Source organism: Nycticebus coucang, chromosome 3 (assembly GCF_027406575.1).
Source record: "Nycticebus coucang isolate mNycCou1 chromosome 3, mNycCou1.pri, whole genome shotgun sequence".
NCBI lineage: Eukaryota > Metazoa > Chordata > Mammalia > Primates > Lorisidae > Nycticebus > Nycticebus coucang.
In genome coordinates, this window is record NC_069782.1 from 95834423 (window position 1) to 95856222 (window position 21800).

Consider the following 21800-nt stretch of genomic DNA (forward strand, 5'->3'; position numbering starts at 1 on the left):
ACTTCACGTCTTACAGGGCTCGCACCTTCTTGTGGCATCTTGTCGGATCCTGATGGTGTCACGATAGGGGGAATGCCCCCACTTTACAGATGGGGGGAGTAAGGCTCCGAGGAACAGAGCTGTTTGCACTCCCAAACTCTGCTCTTGCCACTAGCCCTGGGAGATAGCCCCATAGAGTGAGTGTGTCAGATCACATGGTGTTGTCTGTGCCTCCTTTGGTGGGTCACCCCCCACAACTCCAGGCCAGGGAGGTAGACAGTCCCACAGTCCAAGCACAGGCCCGCACTCACCGGTCCACATCCAGGATGCGGTTGGTATCACGGTTCACCACGTGGATGAGCAGTTCAGTCTGTGCGAAGTTCACCCGACCCTTCTTGTCCACATGGAACTAGGTGGGAAGGGGCATTGTGGGGTGTGGCCACCATAGTGTGCAGGGACAAATGGTGGGATGCCCAGGCCTCTTTTAGGAGCCCTCCCGCCCATCCTGCTAATAGACCTATTGTTGTTGAGGGCTCGCTGAGGACCAAGCACTGTGACAAATTATTTCACCCACATTGGGCCAGGTACTATTTAATAGCTCCATTTTACAGATTAGGAAACAGAGGCCTAGAGATCTGGGAGAACTTTCTCAAAGCCACACTGCCAAGAAATGACCAAGGGGTCATATATTCTCTTTCATGCCCCGCAAGTTTCTGCAAAGCCCCGTCCCTCCTTGTGGCCCAGTCCCCGCTTCTCCCTCCACAGCCCGACTGTCAGGGTGGGTCCCACAGGGCACCTGCACATCATCAGTGTTGACAATGGCACCAGTGATGTTGGAGAGCAGGTAGATAAACTCTTCCTCAAAGCCACGAACACGGTCCGGGATCTCATTAATGACAATCTTGACACGCTGGTCATCTCTCAGAATGTAGATGCCAATGATGGCCGTATCATTGTGGCCTGCCAGGTCTCGGGCCACAATATCCACCACAAAGTAGCCAGGGCTATAGGCCATAAAGAGGTCAAAGGTACGCAGGATGCCGTCCACACTACCTGTAGGGAGAGCTCCAGGGTGGGCACAGCTCAGGGATTACCCAGTGCCCCTGAATCCCCTGGGAGGGGGCAAGAACCCTGGGGTAGGCAGGCACACCTCATGGAGATGGCACAAATGCCCACAGGGCACATCAGGGAGCAGAGGTGACAGACGAGTGGGAATAGTGCCCATCTGAAGGGGTGGCAGCTCAGGCCTCAGCTCAACTGGTTATTGTTGCCTGTGCTGCCAGACCTTGCACTTTTTCTAGAGAAATCGAGCATTCTCATTCTTTCTTTTTTGCGCATTCCCATTCTTTTCTTTTTTTTTATTAAATCATAGCTGTGTACATTGATATGATCATGGGGCATCATACACTAGCTTCATATACCCGCATTCCCATTCTTATGTGAAATCCTGTTATTTTTTTGTTTTTATATTTTTATTGGGGGCAAAGGGGAAGGGGAGCCTCCTCCCTGTTGATGGAGCTGCTCACAGTTTCTTCAGCCACTCCAAGTCTTGGCCCTGCAGGTCTTGTGGGTCACTGGGTATATTGGGCACGTTCCTACCATTTCAGAGGGCATTGGGTAGTTGCAGGGCGTGGCCTTGTTGATCATGATAGAGTACTTGGTGGAGGGGCTCAGTGGGGGCAGAATTATAGCTCATTGGCCCAGGCATTATTATTATTATTATTTTTGAGACAGTCTCACTTTATCACCCTCGGTAGAGTGCTGTGGTGTCACAGTTCACAGCAGCCTCCAACTCTTGGGCTTAAGTGATTCTTTTACCTCAGCCTCCTGAGTACCTGGGACTACAGACGCCTGCCACAACATCTGGCTAATTTTCGGTTGCACTTTTCATTGTTTGTTTTAGTAGGCCGGATCAGGCTTGAATCTGCCAGCCTCCGTGTATGTGGCTGGCACCCTATTCACTGAACTACGGGTGCAGAGTCATGGCCAAGGCATTCTTGAGGAAGATGGAGAGTCTTGTGGCCATCTTGATCTCAAGAACAGCAGCCGAAATCCTCTTATTTTAAAGGATTGCCTGAGTTTTTATTTAAACACTCTGCATATTAAACTAAACACAACTGTGGGATACATTGGCCCAAGATGACAAATTTGTGACTGTTGTCCCATGTTGGGGTGCCACAGGCCACTTCTGAGCCCCCTTAGTGTCTGTTTTCTCTCCCTGTCTGAAATTCTTCCTGGCATTAAAAAAAAAAAAAAGAATTTCAGAAACAGGCCAGACACAGTGGCTCACACCAGTAATCCTAGCACTCTGGGAGGCTGAGGTGGGTAGATTGCTTGAGCTCAGGAGTTTGAGACCAGTCTGAGGAAGAGAAAGATTCTTTCTACTAAAAAGCCTGGGCCAGCTAAACAACAATGACAACTGCAACAAAAAAATAGCCGGGTGTTGTGGCGGGTGCCTGTAGTCCCAGCTACTTGGGAGGCTGAGGCAAGAGAATCTCTTGAGCCCAAGAGTTTGAGGTTGCTGTGAGCTGTGACACCATAGCACTCTACCCAGGTCGACAGCTTGAGACTCTGTCTCAAAAAAATAAATAAATAAAAATAAAAATAGGCTTGGCACCCATAGCATAGTGTTTACGGCTCCAGCCATATACACCAAGGGTCCCGGGTTCAAACGCGGCCCAGGCCAGCTAAACAATGACAACTGCAACAAAAAATAGCCAGGTGTTATGGTGGGTGCCTGTAGTCCCAGCTACTTGGGAGGCTAAGGCAAGAGAATCACTTAAGCCCAAGAGTTGGAGGTTGCTGTGAGCTGTGATGCCACCGCACTCTACCAAGGGCGACATAATGAGACTCTGTCTCAAAAAATAAAAATAAAAATAAAAAATAAATAAAAATAGGAAGACTAGCTAGGCATTGTGGCGGGTGCCTGTAGTCTCAACTACTCAGGAAGCTGATGCAACAGGCCTGCTCAAGCCCAGAGTTGAGGTTGCTGTGAGTTAGGATGGTATGGTACTCTACCCAGGGTGAGAGAATGAGATTCTGTCTCAAAAAAAAAAAAAAATCCATAAACATGAACAGAGGTAGTACAGCATAGTCTTCCCTTAAAAGATAGTAGATCTGGGTTCAAAATCTGCTACTTTCTAGCTGTGTGACCTCTAGCAAGCTATTTAACATCTCTGTTTTGGTTTATTTAAATAATAGCAGTGGGGCTAGGCATGGTGGCTCATATCTGTAATCCCTGCAATTTGGGAAGATGAAGTGGGAGGATCACTTGAGGCTAGGAATTCAACTCCAGCTTGGGCAACACAGCAAGACCTCATCTCTATAAAAAGTTAAGAGATTAGCCGGGTGCAGTGGTGTGTGCTTGCATGTAGTAATCCAGTAATCCCAGCTACTCAGGAGGCTGAGATAGGGGGATCACTTGAGCCCAAGAGTTCAAGGTTGCAGTGAGCTATGATCATGCCACTGCTCCAGCCTGGGTGACAGAGCAAGACCCCATTCTCAAATTATGAAAAAAAAAAAAAAAAAAAGTAAGAGCGGTGAGAACTCAGGGGGATGGCACCTGGTTATGTAACTGGAGGAGGTGGCACGTGAACTAGACCTTGGAGGATGGGGGGGGGGGTACATCTGAAGGGGGTCAAAGGGCAGGGGAGGATGGAATAGAGCAGGCTGAGGGAAGGGTAAACAGTTTAGCTAGATCGGGCACAGGGTTCTTAAGGATAGTAGGCGGCAGTGGAGCAAGCAGAGAGAGGGATTAGGAGGAAGATGTAGTGAGGCTTGAATGCCAAGTCAGGGCATCTTCCTGGCATTCAAGACTGGCATACAGACAAAGAGTGTGTAGATAAAGAAGGGGGGCAGGGGTTAGGGCTTGGAGTGAGGTAATGGGACACCCACAAGGGCACCTTCTAGGGCCTGAGCTAGAGCGTCTCGGCCATCCACACAGGCACGTGCACAGGCAAGCTTGCGTATTTGTAGGTGTAAGTGTGCTCTTTGAACTCTTGCTCCTCACTGCCCAGCACAGTGCCTGACACACAGCAGGGGGAGGTGCACAAATGGAAAAATGGAAAAACAGGAAGATATAATGGAAAGGAAAAGGCAAATGGATGAGAAGATGGATGGACAGGAAACTGGATGAGCAAAAGATGGGTAGATGGAAGGAAGGTAGGATGGATGGAAGGACAGATAGATGGACAGGTGGAAGGAAGGATGAACAGATGGATAGATGAAAGAAACATGAATGAACAGATCGATGGACAGATGGGCAGGTGGATGGAAGGGTAGATAAATGGATGGATGGATGGACAGATGGGCAGGTGGATGGAAGGATAGATAAATGGATGGATGGATGGACAGATGGGCAGGTGGATGGAAGGGTAGATAAATGGATGGATGGATGGACAGATGGGCAGGTGGATGGAAGGGTAGATAAATGGATGGATGGATGGACAGATGGGCAGGTGGATGGAAGGGTAGATAAATGGATGGATGGATGGATGGACAGATGGATAGATGAGTGGATAAGGAGACGGATAAGGAGACAAGAATAAGGGAGAAAGAAAGAGCAGGTGGGTAGATGTAGAGATGGAATAAACCAGAGAACAGACTGATGGATGGGCGAATGAATAGAAGATGACATTATTGGTTAGAGGGCCACCCATACTCTGTGGTGCTCACACAGGCCCCATCTCCTCCAGATTATATTCCCTGCAGTAACTGAGAGGTCTTGGCTTGAGCCCACCCGTGTGCCGCCAGACTCCTACCCATAGTGAAGACCTGGCCTACATCCTCAGAGTCGTTGGCAAGGGCCCGGAAGTAGTGGATGGCCAGAATGCTGTAGAAGACGAGGCTGTTGTTGCCAATGTCTGCATCCAGGGCCAGCACCTGTATCAACTCCGAGCCCATCTTGGCATCAGTAGCCACCCCTGTAGGAATAGGCAGGTGGTGTAAGTGGCAGGGGAGGGCCACCTCACACCCCCTGCCCAGACTCCAGTCCCTGCACCTGCAGTGTACTCAGCCTTGGTGAAGCGTGGGGGCTGGTCATTGATGTCCTCCAGCACAACGCGCACCTCCTGCAGAGTGAGGTCAGCAATCAGATCAAGGGCTGCAGAGGGTCCACGGGGAGGGGTCCAGCTGCGATTGCTGGAGGCCTTGACGATGAAGGAGAAGACAGCTTCCCGCTCCCGGTCCAGGTCCCGCAGCACCAGGAGACGTCCGTCAGGCTGCAGATGGAAGTTCTTCTCTTCGTTGCCGGCTGAAGATGGGACCATGGCACAGGGTGAGGGGGCAGGGGCATATTTGGGTCATTTCCAGCCTCAGGGTAAGTAGGGCACTAACTCCGTCAGGCCCTACCTGCAATGAAGTAGTACACAATAGCATTGGGGCCCTCATCTGCATCCACCGCGCCTGTCACGTTACCTACGAGGGTGCCGCGTGGCGAGTGCTCAGGCACTGTCAGCAGCTGGTACTGCGGGCTGCCTTTCTGCAGGGGGAAGGAGATGCTATAATAGGAGGCGAAGGGCATGCCTGAGCTCCTAGCCCCTGCTGGGGCCCTGCCAGTGACTTTGTGGGTACTGAGGGAGTTTACTGTCCATGCATTATGGGGTGAGTAAGAACCTCGGGGGGACAAGGACAGGGTCTGGGGACCTGAGCTCTGCCTCACGGACTATCACCCAGTATGTTCTCAATGAGGGCAGGGCTTGTTCTCTGAAGTATCCCAGCACCTGAATGAGTCTAAATGAGGGGGGCACGTATGTACTCTTTGTACATGTGTGTATACACGGGCTCACTTTCAGGGAATATCCGCCCCATGTGCACACAAGAAGAAAAAAAAAACACATCAAGGAGCCAGAGTCCAAACAAGAGGCTCTCGGCCCTACCATTCAAATTTTTTTTTTTGCAGTTTTTGGCCGGGGCCAGGTTTGAACCCACCACCTCTGGTATATGGGGCCCGTGCCCTATTCCTTTGAGCCACAGGCACCATCCTACCGTTCAATTTTATCTCAGCCCCACCTCAACAAATCAGAGCCCATTTTCAAGTTCTGAGTGTGTGCGCATGTGTGCACATGTGTGCAAGTACCGCCTCGGCTCCATGAGTCAGGCATTTCAGTTTCCTTTTTTTGGCCACTGGTTAGCATCTTGAAATAGTGCTCCATGGAGTGTGTGACAGCGGCTCATACAGGTAGTTCTTGTATGAAGTGCACGCAGACAGATGTTTCCATGTCTGACATGTATTCTGGTATAGTGTATACTATAGTGTGCTTGCTGGCAGCTGAGTCCCTGCGTGTGACTGGTATAGGGGATGGCAAGCTCACTGGAGGTCTCACAAAGAGGGGTTCGTTGTCGTCAATGTCCTCCAGGGCCACCTGCAGCGGCTGCATGGTCTCATATGGCACTGGCTGGCCCAGGTCACTGGCCACCAAAATGAGCTGGAATTGAAGAGCACAGTGGGAAAGGGTGAGGGGGTCGTGACCTATGGTCCCAGGTGGGCACTCCTGGGGGACGAATCCCCCAGACATTCCAGGTGGGAGGTCGGGCTCTGTGCAGAGGAAGGCCCCCGCCCTCACGCCGGGCCCTGCTCCTTACGCTGTACACTGCCTGCTTCTCCCTGTCCAGGCGCTGCACAGTCTGGATGAGGCCGCTGATCGGGTCGATGGTGAAGTACTCCCAGTCTCGGTTGCCTGCAGTCTTCAGGAAGCTGTAGCGCACAGCCCCATTGAGGCCCTCGTCCTTGTCTGTGGCGTAGACCTCATACACATTGGAGTGCAGTGGGATCTCCTGAAGGGGGGGGTGCTGTGTGTGGGGCGAGGGAGGGAGGCTCCTGGACATCTGGAGTCCTAGCTCCCAGGCCCTGATGGAGCTTCACTCTTTTTCCTATGGCAACAACATGTCCTCGCCACCTTCCAGCATCCTGCTTGGCTGGACTGTCCTTGATTCTGAGCATCTGCTAGCTGCTTCTTCCCCCTTTCTCCCCATCCAAGCCAAGGACTGGCCACTAACAGTCTACCTGGGATCCATATGCTCACGGGTGACCATCTTCCTAGGAGCTACCTCTGTCCCTCCAGTCCCACTGCATGCTGAGGTTTAGGGGACAGAAGGGGAAGCCAAAAGCTAAAGCTAAAGCCACCCTCCATTCCGTGTTTGTCCTGTTGTCTCTGCTACCCCAATCACAGGAACTCTGGGTATCCCTAAGCAACACCATCCATCCAATGAGGTACCTGCAAATGGGGGACACCCAGGCAGGGTGATATGGTGGATACTACCCTTGATTTTAGCCAAAAGGCCGAGAAGCAATGACATGGTGGATAGAGCTTGGCTGTCCACAGATAGGGTCTCTATTCCCTCTAGACCCGGATAGAGCTTGGGTCTAGTCTGTTAGTGATTCATCTTGGAACCTGGACACGCCTCTTCATCTCTCTGAGCTCAGTCTCCTGAATGCTCTTACGTTAAGTCTGAGGTATCAAAAAACCTAACTGAATAAATCTAATTGACCTCTAATAACGCTGCCTATGGCAAAAACAAACAAAAACAAAAAGAAATCACACACACAAAAATGCATTTCTTTGCTTTTGGCTGAAAAATCATCAGCTCAATATATGGTTTCATTATTTATCTCATTGATCACGACAAGCAGAAGTTCCAAATGGTAGTTCCATCTAATTAATAAAAAGTGGGATGACAAATAGATAATTACTTAATAAATGCTGGTTGCTTGGGAAACATAAATCTTTCCAAATATGGAGCCTTTGAAGAAAAATCTTAATACATGGGTCCTTTGGTGTGGAAAAGAAGTAGATTATTATTAATTTATATCTTCCTCATTGTACAGAAAAGATTTAAAACAGCAACAAGAATAGATACATAATAATAAAATTGAACAAGTTTAAAAAATTAGGGTAAAGAAAAAAATGGTTGGTAGGAAGATGGAAGCTGAGGGATGGGAGGCAAAGCGTACACTCTAAGTCTCTGCAGGTTCATTCAAGGTGGGCTGACCACGCTGAGCTCCCTAGTGGGCAGAGCAAAGAAGACTGCTCAGTCATTGCAGATGTGAAACCAGACACAGGTAAAAGCAACTCATAAGGTAAAAAAGCACATTTCTTTAGTTCGGCCCTGGGAGAGTTTTCTCCTGTAGGACCTCAAAGAGTAACAAGAAGGATTTAGAAATGACATTCTGAGATGTGGAGACTTGCTGGAGTTTGGAGGACAAAGAATAAGTGGGAGACACCCTAATTGTACCATTAAGGAACATTTTGGGCTTGGATGTTTAGGAGAAAGAGGGGAAGAACAAGAGAACTTCCCCTATCTTTATCTGACAGTTCAGGAATGAAAGAAGAATTAGAGAGATTCCAGAACCTCAGCCACTTCCCCTTGTTTCTTATTTTGATGCTTGCCTTCACCTCCCAGGCTGTCTCATATTTAGTACCAGCAGGAACAACAGACAGACGGAAGGGGTGTGTGTGTTTATTTTGAGACAAGAGTTGGGGAAGTGGGTTGTGTTGTTCTCAGTAGACATCTAGAAGCATAAGGTGAGAATTTATTATTATTCATCCCATTTTGCAGATGAACAGACTCAGAGAAGTGATTCGCTTCTCTGGGCTGGTCAGCAATAGAGTTAGACTTGAACCCAAGATCTTTTGTTACCAGAGCCCATACTTCTAACCACTGTTCAGTACTGCCCTGTGTGGCATTGGGCATGCCTGCTGTTTTCTCTGGCCTGTTTCTCACGTTTACAATGGGTACCTTCCACTCTCCCACGCCATGGCTACAGGATGAAGGAGAGGGCTGGATATTGGGAGGGTTTGTGGTGGGCAGGATGTCTCGGGAGACAAGAGTACCTCTCTGATGTGGAGGATGGTGCCATTGGGTGGGCGCACAAAGACAGGGCGGTTGTCATTGACGTCGATGACTTCCACCAGGAGCATGGTGGTGCCCCAGAGTGGGGGCTGCCCGCCGTCCGTGGCCACCACGGTCAGGTTGAACCTCTCATAGGACTGCAGTGGTCGCTGTGTGGTCACCAGGCCTGAGTCCATGTCCACATAGAAGGCCTCTGGCATGTGGGGCAAAAGAGTATGGTGTGGCTCTGACTGAGACATCCTTCTCAACCCTCCTCCCCTCCTGGCCTGGGGCTGTAGGCATGGCAGCCTTCCCCTCACCCCAGGTGCCCAGGGAAGGCTACATACCCACACCGGGGCCCTCCAGTGAGTAGGTCAACTCTCCATTGGAACCTTCATCCTGGTCAGTAGCCATCATGGTAATGACTGAGGTGCCTGCTGGTTCGTTCTCATACACACTTGTACTAAACTGGGACTTGGAGAACTGTGGCCGGCAGTCATTGACATCCAGCACTTGGATCACTACCTGGGAGGGGATGAAGGACAAAGGTCAGGAGAATGATGGGGCTGACTAGGGGGACCTGGTCACGCAGGTGTAAGCTTGGGCAGAGGAGGGACAGGCACCACCTTGGGAGGGAGCTGTGGTCTTCCAATGTGTTGGGGTCTGATCTCAAGGAATGTATTTATTTATTTAAATGCAGATTAATATGGGGGTACAAATGATTAGGCTACATTGTTAGTGTTTCTAGGGTAAAGTTCAAGTTGTAGTTCAGCCAGTGGAGCCTTTCATCCTGGGGGTGTGCTGCACACCCTCAGAATGTGTCCAGCAGGGGACAGCTAACAGTCCCCCCCCCTCCTCTCCTTTCCCCTCCTCCTCCTCCCCCCCACTTGGATATACTGGTGTCATTCTCTCGTACGGGCGTGTAGTTTTTTTTTTTTTTTTTATTAGATTCCTATTAGTATTAAGTACATTGGGTCCTTGCATTTATGTTCTTGTGATACTTTACTGAGAAGAATGTGTTTTAGCTCCATCTAGGTAAATACAAAAGATAAAAAGTCTCCATCTTTATTATGGCCGAAGAGTATTCCATGGTATACATATACTGAAATTCGTTAATCCATTCCTTGGGTTTCCCATGTCTTGGCAATTGTGAATTGATCTGCATTAAACATTCTAGTGCAAATGCCCTTGTGATAAAATGAACTATTTTCTTCTGGGTAGGTTCCTAGTAATGGCATTGTGGGATCAAATGGAATGCCTACATTTTGCTTTTTGAGGATTCTCCATACTTCTTTCCATAAAGGCTGTATTAGTTTGCAGTCTCACCAACAGTGTAAAAGTGTGCCTCATGGAATGATTTTCACCCTAGAGCCTTAGTTTCTTCAGCTGTACAAGGGGGACAACAGCATCTCATCTCTCACACTCCATGAGGTATGCTAGATCCTTAATGCAGTGCCTGGCTTGAGGAAAGAGTCAGCAACTGGAATTGTGGTTGACAGGTAACCCACACCTACCCTCTAGAGCAGGGGTGCCCTCCGCACCCACCCACACATCTCCTTTGTTCTTGCTACTCTCTCACAGTGGCCCTATAACTCTGGCTCTAATCTCCGGAGCTTAATGCTGGATTGCTGGGATTCCTCTGCTCCCTCAGGACCCTGTCGACTGGGATTTGTGTCTGGCCTGAGACCTGTATCCCCCACTGATCCCCCCAGCCCAGGGCAGGTCCCGTGGACACAGCAGATTCTGGCTGCTATGGCCCTGTATGTCCATGTCCTTGTCAGAATCAGAAACCTTCTCTGATGCTGCAGGTAGAGTGCTATGACGTCATTACAGCCCCCCACTGTAACCTCAAAGCCCTGGGTTTTGAGGGGATCTTCCTGCCTCAGTCTCCTGAGTAGCTGGGTCTACAAAGCACCCACCACACCTGGCTAATTTTTCTTTTTCTCTTTTTTTGTAGAATGGGGTATCACTCTTGCTTAGGCTGGTCTTGAACTTCTGAGCTCAAGTCATCTTCCCACCTTGGCCTCCCAGAGTGCTAGGATTATAGGTGTGAGCCACCCACAAAGCACTTTCAGATGACCTTATCCTCTAGTTCCTCATCACCACATCTGCACCCTCCTTTGCAGATTTGACAGTTGAAGCTCAGAGAGGTTAACTGACAAATGCAGTTTGCTCAGCTAGTGGAACCTCAGGCTTGTGACTCCAAAACTTTGTTTTTCCCAACACAGCACATGCATAGGTGACAGGGACAAGAGTCAGGCATGTATGAGCAAGTCCAGCCTTTTCCTCCTACCTGCTGAAGGAAAACTTATTCAGCTTCTCACCACCTCACCCACTAGTGTCTGTTGGATAATTAGGTCATTGTGAGGGGAAGTGGAAGATAACTTCAAAGATAGGAGGCAGAAAGAAGGGAGAAGAGATAGAAAAGCGAAGCTTCGAGGCTTGGGACTTTGGATAAAGAAGGGAAGAGGATGCTGGCCTCACAGCAACTGTGTGGACACTGGGACTGCAACAGGAATGGGGTTGTGAACCTGAACCCTCATTAACATTCTTTAAGAAATATAAATTTAGATGATTATAATTAAGTTTGGCTACTGGACTGCATTTCTTTTTCTTTCTTTCTTTCCTGGGTAGAGTGCCCTGGTGTCATAGCTCACAGCAACCTCAAACTTTTGGGTTCAAGAAATCCTCTCACCTCGGCCTCCTGACTGGCTGAGACTATGAGCATCTGCCATGATACCCAGCTAGTTTTTCTGTTTTTAGTAGAGATGGGGTCTTGCTCTTGCTCAGGCTGGTCTCGAACTCCTGAGCTCAAGAAATCCACTTGCCTTGGCCTCCCAAAGTGCAAGATTACAGGTATGAGCCACTGTGCCTGGCTTGGGCTGTTTCTTTCAGTGGGACACTATGGCAACACCGAGCCACGTGAAGCCCCAGGCTTTATGTGGGTTTCGCCCAGGTATGCCTTAGCAGTAGTTTGGCACAAGAGATTTCTTCCAGACAGTCTCTATTTTCCTAAGCCACAGCCATTGTAACCCGCTCAGTCACTCTCTTGCTTTTTCCTTTCTACCACCATGTCTCAGAGGGGCCTGGGTGGCTCTACTCTCACTCCATGACAGTCACTTTCTAAAGGCTTTGCTTGCTGCCTCCACAACCCCAGGCCCTCGTGTCCCTGGCTGAGGTTGGCATCCCTCACCTGCACTGAATTTTCTCGACGGTTGCTAGCGACATCCCCAGGATTGTCTTTGGCCAAGGCAGTCAGGATGTAGTGGTCCTTCTTTTCCCGGTCCAGAGATGACAGCACATAGATTTCACCCTAGTAGAAGAAAGTGGCTTTAGGTCCTTTAATCAGTCAACAGATATTTACTGAGCACCTGTTATGGCTCGACATTGTTCTGGAGTCTGGAGATACACCCTCCAGGGAGCTCCCATCCTTTTTGCCCTTACTACCCTAAGTTACCTAAGATGGGGTGAGTAGCCCAGTTTGGAGCTAACTGCCTGGCCAGGGCTTGGCTTATATAGTAGGTGCTCCACAAATATTCTTCTTAATGCCAAGCCAGGACCCACATCTGATTGCTCCTACCAAACAGGAAGGAGTGAACCCCACTGAAAGGGCAGAGAGCTAGGGGATATGGATAGAGAAGGGCAGTGGGAGGGAGAGTCTAGTTCCAGCTCCAGCAACTGGGGAGGGCCCTGACTGACCACCTAGCCTCAGGCCACTGGGTACTCTCACTATACTGAAAATAGAAGCTTTGAACCAATTAGTAGACGTTTGAAATCATCTTTCATCTTTTCCCCTGAATTTCTGCTGCTCTTCCATGGGTCTGAGACTCAGGGGAGCACGGGGGATGCCCCCTTTGGTATACCTTCCCTTCCCCAGAACTGAGTATAGGGCCATGTGTCCAGCAGGTGTTCAAACACTGTGTTCATTTTCTGCAGCACTTCCCATATCTATCTTTTGACAGTTTCAAAAAGCAAGCTTTAATCAGGTTTTTTAGTCTGGAAGGAACATATCTCAGAAGTTTCTGTTCTACAAAGATCTAGTTCCAAAAGCCTTTGGCCATTTCCTTCCATGTCTGCTGGGACAGAAAGGCTTCAGTCTACAGGATGTCTGGAGCTCTAAGAACAGTGTTTGCTGACTTGGCTAAAGAACCTCTGAGGCTACAGATGTCCAGGTGGCAGGACCTAGAAACATGGGGGTGATTGCAATGCTTTCGATGGCTTCTCAGCCTATGACCCTGGGCCCTTTCCACTTCCAGAACCCAGGCCCATCACCACTCACAGTAGTGGGGTTGATGGCAAACTTGCCCTCTCCATCTCCGAGGCTGTACTCAATAACAGCGAAGTTGCCGGAGTCAGCATCTGTGGCAGTGACTGTCAGGATGACTGTGCCTAGAGCTACATCCTCGAAGATGGCTTCCTGGAACCCGGTGGGCAGGGAGAGAGAGTAGGACAAGGTCAGTCCTAGAGCCCCTGCTCCAGGCCTAGGAAATATGGTGCAGGGAACTCAGAGCATCAAGCTGCTCTGAGCATCAAGGGCTCTGAGGCTGGCAGGGTGGGAGTGGAAGATGCCCAGACTCCAAGGAATGGGCAGAGGCCTGGATCTGGCCTGTTGGGCTGGGCCCCTACCTGGTAGGATGGCTGGTCAAAGATGGGGTTGTTGTCGTTGATGTCCACGATCTCCAGGTAGACGGGGATCTCAGCAGCGCGGGTTGGGGACCCATTGTCTGAGGCCCTCATGGTGAAGTTGAGCCAGTGTACCTCTTCATAGTCTACGGTCCGGTTGGCAATGACCTTCCCTGAGACACAGAGGAGGCGCTGCCATTTGGGCATTCCTCACTCAAGGCAGCTTTCCAAAGCATGAAGAGAAGGACCTAGAGCTCTGAGGGGTGGGTGTGGTCCTTTGAGGAGGACGGCTAAGCAGCACTGCCCAGTGGCCAGAGGCCTGAGAGGGCCTGGCATCCATTTGTTCTTATGGGGGCTGAAAAAGCTCCTCACAAGCCAAAGAGATGAACATCAACATGCCCGTGACCTCCCAGGACACTTCCCTCTGGGTTTCCTTGCTTTCTAAGCCACAATAATAGTAGAAGCCTGGGTGGCAGAAACCAGGACTAACTTTGTCCTATTCTTTCTCCCTGCCCATTGGCCTCCAGGAGGCCAGTGGAAAATTTATTGCAGGTTTCTGGCAGACATCAGGAGGCTTCCATCCCAACCCAGGACCAGGCACTTTGCCCTTTCCTCTAGCTTGGGCATCTGGGAGTGAATGGGATGCCAGCCACTAACGGGCTGAGGTGGGGTCCCAGCTGGAGGGTGAGAAACAGGCCACCATCCCTCTCAGAGGCTAAGCAGGCAGAGACGTGTGTCCTGTAATCCTCTGCTGGCAGATTTGAACTTACCCGCCGAGGAGTCCTCTAGCTGAACATAGCCTGGGGGCATGAGGTCCAGCAGGGTATAGGTGATCAGCCCATTGAGGCCCTTGTCAGGGTCTGTGGCTGCCACAGCAATGAGTGTGGTCCCCGGGGTGGCCCCCTCCAGGATCCGCTCTGTGTAGTAGGTGATCCCAAATGGCTTGAACTGGGGCGTATTATCATTGACATCCAGGATGTTGACTGTCAGCTTGGCTGGGATGGGATGAAGGGAGGGGTGCCAACGTGGCTGGGCCAGGCCTTTTCAAGCCTCAGCCCAGAGAGGATGGCGGCATCTCTCAGACCTCCCCCCAATGCCCCAGGCTGAGGCACGTGGCCCTGTCCTCTGGTCTGGTCACTCATTCTTCCATAGGGAAGGGATGAGAGACCTTCATGGAACCCCTGGCCCCTACTGTGTCTGCTTCCTAACCTGCTCAGTGAGATAGGACTCAGATAATCTTTCAGACCCTATATCCCATCTGAGTTGTCCCCTTCACATAACCAGTCGGGGCCCTTTATCTTCTGAGCTTGAGACACAGAAGAGATGCCCAAGCCTGCCCTTCCTTCCGGAAACATGGGCCTGTAGGCTGGTGAGATAAGCAGCCAACTGTTGCCACCCGGAGCCCCCACTGCAGCAGCTGTCCTCACTGCGTGGCAGAGGTGACTGAGCTCATCCCATCTTCTTTTCCTGCTCAGCCCTACTCTGGCAGACCCTCCCAGCCTTGTCTCGGGCTGCAGAGGGCAGCGTCAGGGCCCTCTCTTCACCACAGAGTCTGCTGGGCATTGTGGCATTAGTGCCCTCCGGTCTCATTCTTGCTCTTTGCTTCCTCTGTGTTGCCCCTGTGACTTCCTGTCACATCATGAGGTTCCTGTCTCCCATCCCAGCCACACCTCATTATCAGTTCTGACCAGGGGACTCTGGTGTCTGTCAGCTCAGCCTTTACTCAATTCCCTCTGCAGGCTTTACCAAGCCTCCTCCCTGCTCTGCCCTTGGCGTTCAGATCGCACACAATGCTGGGCTTTGCGTCACAATGCTAGCTGCCACCTTCCAGCCTCTAGTGTTGCCTCACTCCCACCAACCCCTGCAGCTGGAGCCCCTCTCCCTCTGCCCTGATCGGCTCTGAGTGACCAGTGAGAGGTGTCTGCAGGAGAACCTTACCATTTGGCATGCTGACAGAGTGCTCTGGTAGGTCGCTGGCATTGTCAATCACTGAGAGAGTGACCTCATAGGTGGCAACCAGCTCCCGGTTCAGGGGGGACTTCACCATTACAGACCCTGTGGACCACACCAAGTCAGGTTCAGCCTGAGAAGAACCCCCTCAATTCTGGGCCTCCCAAGAGTATTGCCGACCAGACCTCCAAGTCCCCACAGAGGGCAATGGTCCCCAGTGGACCTTGGGACTTGTGGCTGGGATGGGCCCACAGCTGCCCACATTAGCTGGGGGCACATGGCTCTGTCCTTCACTCAGTGCTTACTAGCCACTTACTAGCCTCTGGGCAAGTGATTTAACCTCTCTGCACCTCCATTTACTTTTTTTTTTTGAAACAGAGTCTCACTCTGTCACCCTGGGTAGAGTGCCATGGCATCAGTCTAACTCACAGCAACTTCAAACTCCCGAGCTCAAGTGAGCCTTTGGCCTCAGCCTTCCGCATAGCTGGGACTACAGGTGCCTGCCACAATGCCCAGCTGATTTTTCTATTTTTATTTATTTATTTATTTATCTATTTATTTGTTTTTGAGACAAAGTTTTACTATGTCGCCCTTGGTAGAGTGCCGTGATGTCAGAGCTCACAGCAACCTCAAACTCTTGGGCTTAAGTGATTCTCAGCCTCCCAAGTAGCTGGGACTACAGGTGCCCACCACAATATCCAGCTATTCTTTTTTGTTGTTGTTGCAGTTGTGATTGTTGTTTAGCAGGTCCAGGCTGGGTTCAAACTGGCCAGCCTGGGTGTATGTGGCTGGCGCCCTAACCACTGAGCTACAGGCTCCGAGCTGATTTTTCTTTTTATTTTCTTTGAGACAGTGTCTATGTTGCCCTTGGTAGAGTGTTGTGGTGTTGCAGCTCATAGCAACCTCAAACTCTTGGGCTTGAGCCATTCTCTTGCCTCAGCTTCCCAATTAGCTGGGACTACAGGCACCTGCCACAATGCTCGGCTATTATTTTTGTTGTAGTTGTCATTGTTGTTTGGCAGGTCCCAGGCTGGGTTTGAACCTGCCAGCTCTGGTGTATGTGGCCAGCACCCTAGCCACTGAGCTACAGGTGCTCAGCCTCTATTTTTAGTAGAGACAGGGTCTTGCTCTTACTCAGGCTGGTCTCAAACTTCTGAGCTCAAGGGATTTGCCTGCTTTGGCCTTCCAGAGTGCCAAGATTACAGCATATGTGAACCACCATGCCTGGACCCCCTTATTTGTAAAATGGGTATTTATCACCTTGGGCTATTTTGAGAATTAGAAAACTTAAATTACTTTCCATTTGTAAAGAACTTAGAATGGTTACTTGGCACAAAGAAAGTGCTATATAATAATTGCTTGGTTAAAAAATGCATATATTCAATAATAGTGTGACTGTATTTAATACTACTGACTGTATACTTAAAGGTGGCAAAGATGAACTTTGTTATATGTATTTTATCATAATTTAAAAAATGGGTATACTTTATGGAGATCAAGTATAACGGAATGGCATTGCAGCTGGAAGTTCTGAGGGGTTCCCTGGAGGGGACAGTGTGGGATGGGCTGTATATCTCAGGCCCAGTCCTATGTCTTGATTAAATGGGGAGTGAAATGGGCTGATCATGGGACAGGAGCATTGGTCTCACATTAGTCTCAGCAAAGAGTTTCCTTCTCTTCCACCCACTGTTTCCCAGAGTCCCTGCCTGCCTTCTTCTGGAACCTTCCAAAACTGGGGGTTGGACTGCACAGACCTACTTTGGCTGACCTCAGAGCTGACTTTCTTGGGACCTTTCTTCTTCCTTCTTATTAGAGGGACTGGTGGCTTCTCTTCCCATTGGCCTCATTCTAGAGCGAGACCTCCTCTCCCTCTCAGACACTGGGGTCTCTGGGATCCCTTCCCCCTGCTGGGCTTCTGTCCTCCGTGGGTCCCCAGTATAAGGCGGTCACTTACCCTGGGCTGCCGCCTCCTCCTCCTCTTCCTACTCTCGCTCCCTGTCCCCCAGGCTGGGGAGCGAGGATGGGGAGAGGGCAGCTGCATTCAGTCTGCAAAGGCTGGGCCACGGCCTGACCCGGGCCCCACAGGGCAGGAAGGGTGGTGGGAGTGCGGTGAGCATGGAGGAAGGCAATGGGGTGAAGCAGAGAAGAGATGAGGTGGGAAGTGACAGAGAAACAGAGCTCAAACCTGCGGGCCTGCCAGCCGTGAGGAAGAGAGAAGAGGGTTAACATCAGTTAGTTCAGGGTGCGGCAGGGAGGGCGTGGAGCGGGGCATGGGGGCAGGGAGGACTCAGAAGCTGACCAGGGAGGGGGACGGGGTAAGTGGTGGAGGGAAGGGCACAGGGGAAGGGAACCAGAGGAGCAAGCAGGAGCCCAGCTAGAGTGGAGAGCTCAGGGGGGAGGGCTCCAGCAAAAAGAAAGGTAAGGGAAGTGAGCGAGGGAGGCAGGAAGAGCCCGAGGAAGAGGGGCAGAGAAGACACTGGAAAGAAAAATAGAGAGAAGAGAATCAGTCGAGGGAGGGGCAACGGAAAAGAGAAAAGTGGTGGAGGCTTGGGGCAACAGCAAGCTGAGCAGAGGCCTGGAGCAGCTCTCCATGGTCCTGACCGATCCACACAGCCAGGGCTTTGGCTAACCTGGACGTGGCTGATTTTATCTAACTTCTAGTGTTCCTGGTTTTTCTTCTTCCTTTTCCCTTTGAGCCTCAAATGTGTATTGAGTTAAGCACACGCTTTGGTTCAGGGTACACTATGATCACCGGCAGCACCTCTCTTATTTCATGAATGTATCTACTCCCCTTTACTCTCACTCCCCTCCCTTTACCTGGGGCAATCTCTGCAATGTACTAAAGCATATTTTTTAATTTAAATGTATTCTTGAAAATCACATATTGTTTTGTGTGTCTGTGTTTTACACTTATGCAAATAGCATGGGGGCATATATCTCATCCCGTTTCTAAATCTTTTCAGTAAATACTTTTTTTTTTTTTTTTTTTTGAGACAGTCTCACTCTGTTGCCCTGGGTACAGTGCTGTGGTGTCACAGCTCATAGCAACCACAAAGTACTGGCTGCAAGCAATCTTCTTGCCTCAACCTCCCTACTAGCTGGGACTACAGGCATGAGTCCCTACACTTGCCTAGTTTTTCTATTTTTAGTAGAGATGGGGTCTCGCTCTTGCTTAAGCTAGTCTTTTTTTTTGCAGTCTTTTGGCCGGGGCTGGGTTTGAACCTGCCACCTCCAGCATATGGGGCCGGTGCCCTACTCCATTGAGCCACAGGCGCCGCCCTTAAGCTAGTCTTGAACTCCTGAGCTCAAGTGATCCACCCGCCTCAGCCTCCCAGAGTGCTAGGATTACAGGTGTGAGCCACCGTGCCCAGTCCAGTAAATAGTTATTAAGATCCACTCACATTGCTTGCTGTGAGTCTAATCTACTGCTTCTCACTGCTGCCTGGCACCCCAATCTCCCACTAACACCACCACTACCAATAAAAGTGCAGTGGACATCTCTAGACAGTCCCGTTAATGCCCTGACAATTTCTCTGTGACATACGCTCGGAAGCAGAACTGTGAAGTTACGGGTATGAGTGTACTTCATGCTGGAATGCTAACCAGGTGGTGGAATCCGTCTCAACCCCTACAGTAATGCAAGAAGGTTCCAGTGTCCACACACCGTCACCCATGTCAACATTGTCCAGCACCCTACCATCTGCTAATCATATATGGAAAACTGATATCTTATTGCTGTTTTCCTACACATTTTTCTGAATAACGATGACTTTTTCGTTTTTGCCACAGCCATGTTAATTTTTCTGCCACTCCTGGGCCTTCTAAGAAGAACACCTGTCAGGTACCACATCCTTTCCTAACTCCCCAAGGGAGTGAAGACATTGACCTTTTGGTAAAATGATAAAGCCATCAAAATTATAATAAGCTGAATAAAATGTGAAAGACAAGCCACGGTTCTCTTTCTTTTGTAATAGTGTAAGAAAAATCACTGGGAAAACACAGTGTATCTTACAGAGGATTTAAATGGCCAGCAGACATAGGAAGACAGGGCTCAACCACTTAGTTATGAAAAATGCTTATTCAAATGAGGCATCATTTTCCTCTACAGTTACAGACATGAAAACACTATAATACTTTTCTTTTGGGGGGACAGAGTCTCACTTTGTTGCTCTTGGTAGAGTGCTATGACATCATAGCTAACAGCAACTTCAAACTATTGGGTTCAAGCGATCCTCTTGCCTCAGTTTCTCATTTTCAACTCCTGACCTCAAGCGATCCACCCACCTTGGCCTCCCAGAGTGCTAGGATTACAGGTGTGAGCCAGGGCACCCAGGCAAAACATTGTAATATTTAATGCTGGCACAGGTGTGGTAAGATGGGCAGAGTGAGGGGATCGGAAAGGCCAGAGGAGCTGGTCGAGGAAGGAGGAGGAAGAGAAGGAGAGAGGGAAGGATATAGTGTACTGGGGACAGAAGAGAGTGGAAAGGGAGCGGCAGGGGAAGAGAAAGAATAAGAAAGGAGGAGGAGGGCAGGGGGCCAAGGTACTGGGCAGGGAGTCGGGGAAGAGGCAGGTGGGAGTGGTGTAGGCCCTTGTACCTGTGTTGATATTCACGGCAAAGGCATCCTCCTGGTTGGGCACCAGGCAGTCAGTGTCATCCTTGGCCACAATGCTGATGATGTGGTACTCCAGCTTCGGGTTAAGGTCACGGTCAATGGCAGTGACATTGGCAATGACGGTGCCTGGCTTGGCTGACTCTAGCACACTCACTGTCTGGATGGGGTTGAGGAACTCTGGGCGGGAGTCATTGATATCATCAATCAGGATGGTGATGATGGCAGTGCCAGAGAGAGGAACGGTGCCCCGGTCAGTGGCCACCACTGTCAGCCTATAGGACTCCTGCTCCTCCCTGTCGATCGTGGCATTGCCAACACGGATGACCCCAGTGACAGGGTGGATGAGAAAGCGGTCCTGAGCCCCAGCCTCTATCCGATAGACCAGCTCCCCATTGAGGCCACTGTCCTCATCTGTGGCTGTGACTTGAAGGACTGAGAATCCTGTGGGGGAGGGAATAGGGAGTGAGCACAGTAATCTCTTCCAGAAAGGTCACAGCAACACGTTTGTTGGTACACGAGGGACCCTTTCTCAAGACAGCCAGTTTTTATTTATCTTTTATACATTCTTCATCTTTGCAATTTTATAGGAAAATGGTATTTTACTTTAAATTTTTAAATTAAACAATATTTTATAAATTAATGGTTAGTTTTATCTTCTGCAAGTTGTTTGCTTTTGTCTTCTGCTCATTTTTCTGTCAATTTATACAAATGATATAATTATAACAACTTGAAACAAATAAAGTGTTCTCAGTTTGTTATTTACCTTTTTTGTTTTGAGACAGTCTCACTATGTCACCGTTGAGTGCCATGGCATTAGCTGGCCTGGGCCGGGTTGGAACCCGCCAACCTTGGTGTATGTGGCTGGCGCTGTAACCACTGTGCTACGGGTGCCAAGCCTGTTGTTTGCCTTTCAATATTGGCTAATTGATGTAAAAAAGGTTACTTATTTATTTAGAAACCCAACGTAAAGAAGTTTAAATTTGTGGCTGGGTACAGTAGCTTAGTAATTCCAGCACTTTGGGAGGTCAAGATGGGAGGATCATTTGAGGCCTAGAGTTTAAGACCAGCCTGAGCAACATAGTGAGATTTTTGTCTCTATGGAAGATAAAAAAAATAAGCTGATCATGATGGCACACACATATATTCTCAGTTAGGAGGCTGAAGCAGTGAGATTACTTGAGCCTAGGAGTTTGAGATTGCAATGAGCTATGATGACACCACTGCACTCTTGCCCAGGCAGCAGAGTAAGACTCTGTCTCTCTCTCTCTCACTATATATATATAGGGTATACATAGAAATTCAATATTTTTTCCTTTTGAATTCTTCTATTTCTTTTATGCTTAGAACCTTATTATCCAGAAATCAGATTGTCACGTGAATTTCCTCTTATTGTTTAGTGTTTACTACTCTTCTGTATTTTCTTTTTTGTTCTTTTCTTTTTTGAGATAGAGTCTCAAGCTGTCGCCCAAGGTAGAGTGCCATGGCGACATCATAGCTCACGGCAACCTCCAATTCTTGGGCTGAAGTGATCCTCCTGCCTCAGTTTTTTGTATTTTTAGTGGAGGTGGTGTCTCACTCTGGCTCAGGCTGGTCTCGAACCTGTGAGCTCAGGCAATCCACCTACATTGGCCTCCCAGATTGCTGGTATTACAGGCGTGAGCCACCGAGCCTGGCCTACTCTTTTGTATTTTCTTTAGAATGTCTCTGGGTTTTATTTTGGTGTCTGATATGGGGTGAAAATCTATACTAAATATTAGATTATTACATAATTATATTACATATAGATTATATAATAATCATCTAAT

At 49.5% G+C, this 21800-nt stretch overlaps 1 protein-coding gene across 3 annotated transcripts in view; it reads right to left on the reverse strand.

Annotated features, from left to right (window-relative positions):
* The window catches only part of CDH23 (cadherin related 23), a 419225-nt gene that overhangs the window by 4761 nt on the left and 392664 nt on the right, over positions 1–21800 (reverse strand). For all 3 annotated transcript variants that reach the window (XM_053586252.1, XM_053586251.1, XM_053586250.1), the window contains 15 exons: positions 19978–20436; positions 15370–15486; positions 14202–14426; positions 13435–13604; positions 13088–13225; positions 12002–12121; positions 9156–9333; positions 8811–9022; positions 6562–6753; positions 6291–6404; positions 5329–5458; positions 4979–5230; positions 4740–4901; positions 776–1032; positions 291–388 (listed from right to left, as the gene is read on the reverse strand). In XM_053586252.1, coding sequence (XP_053442227.1) covers positions 291–388; positions 776–1032; positions 4740–4901; positions 4979–5230; positions 5329–5458; positions 6291–6404; positions 6562–6753; positions 8811–9022; positions 9156–9333; positions 12002–12121; positions 13088–13225; positions 13435–13604; positions 14202–14426; positions 15370–15486; positions 19978–20436 — 2824 coding nt within the window. The remainder of the gene's footprint in view (positions 1–290; positions 389–775; positions 1033–4739; positions 4902–4978; positions 5231–5328; positions 5459–6290; positions 6405–6561; positions 6754–8810; positions 9023–9155; positions 9334–12001; positions 12122–13087; positions 13226–13434; positions 13605–14201; positions 14427–15369; positions 15487–19977; positions 20437–21800) is intronic.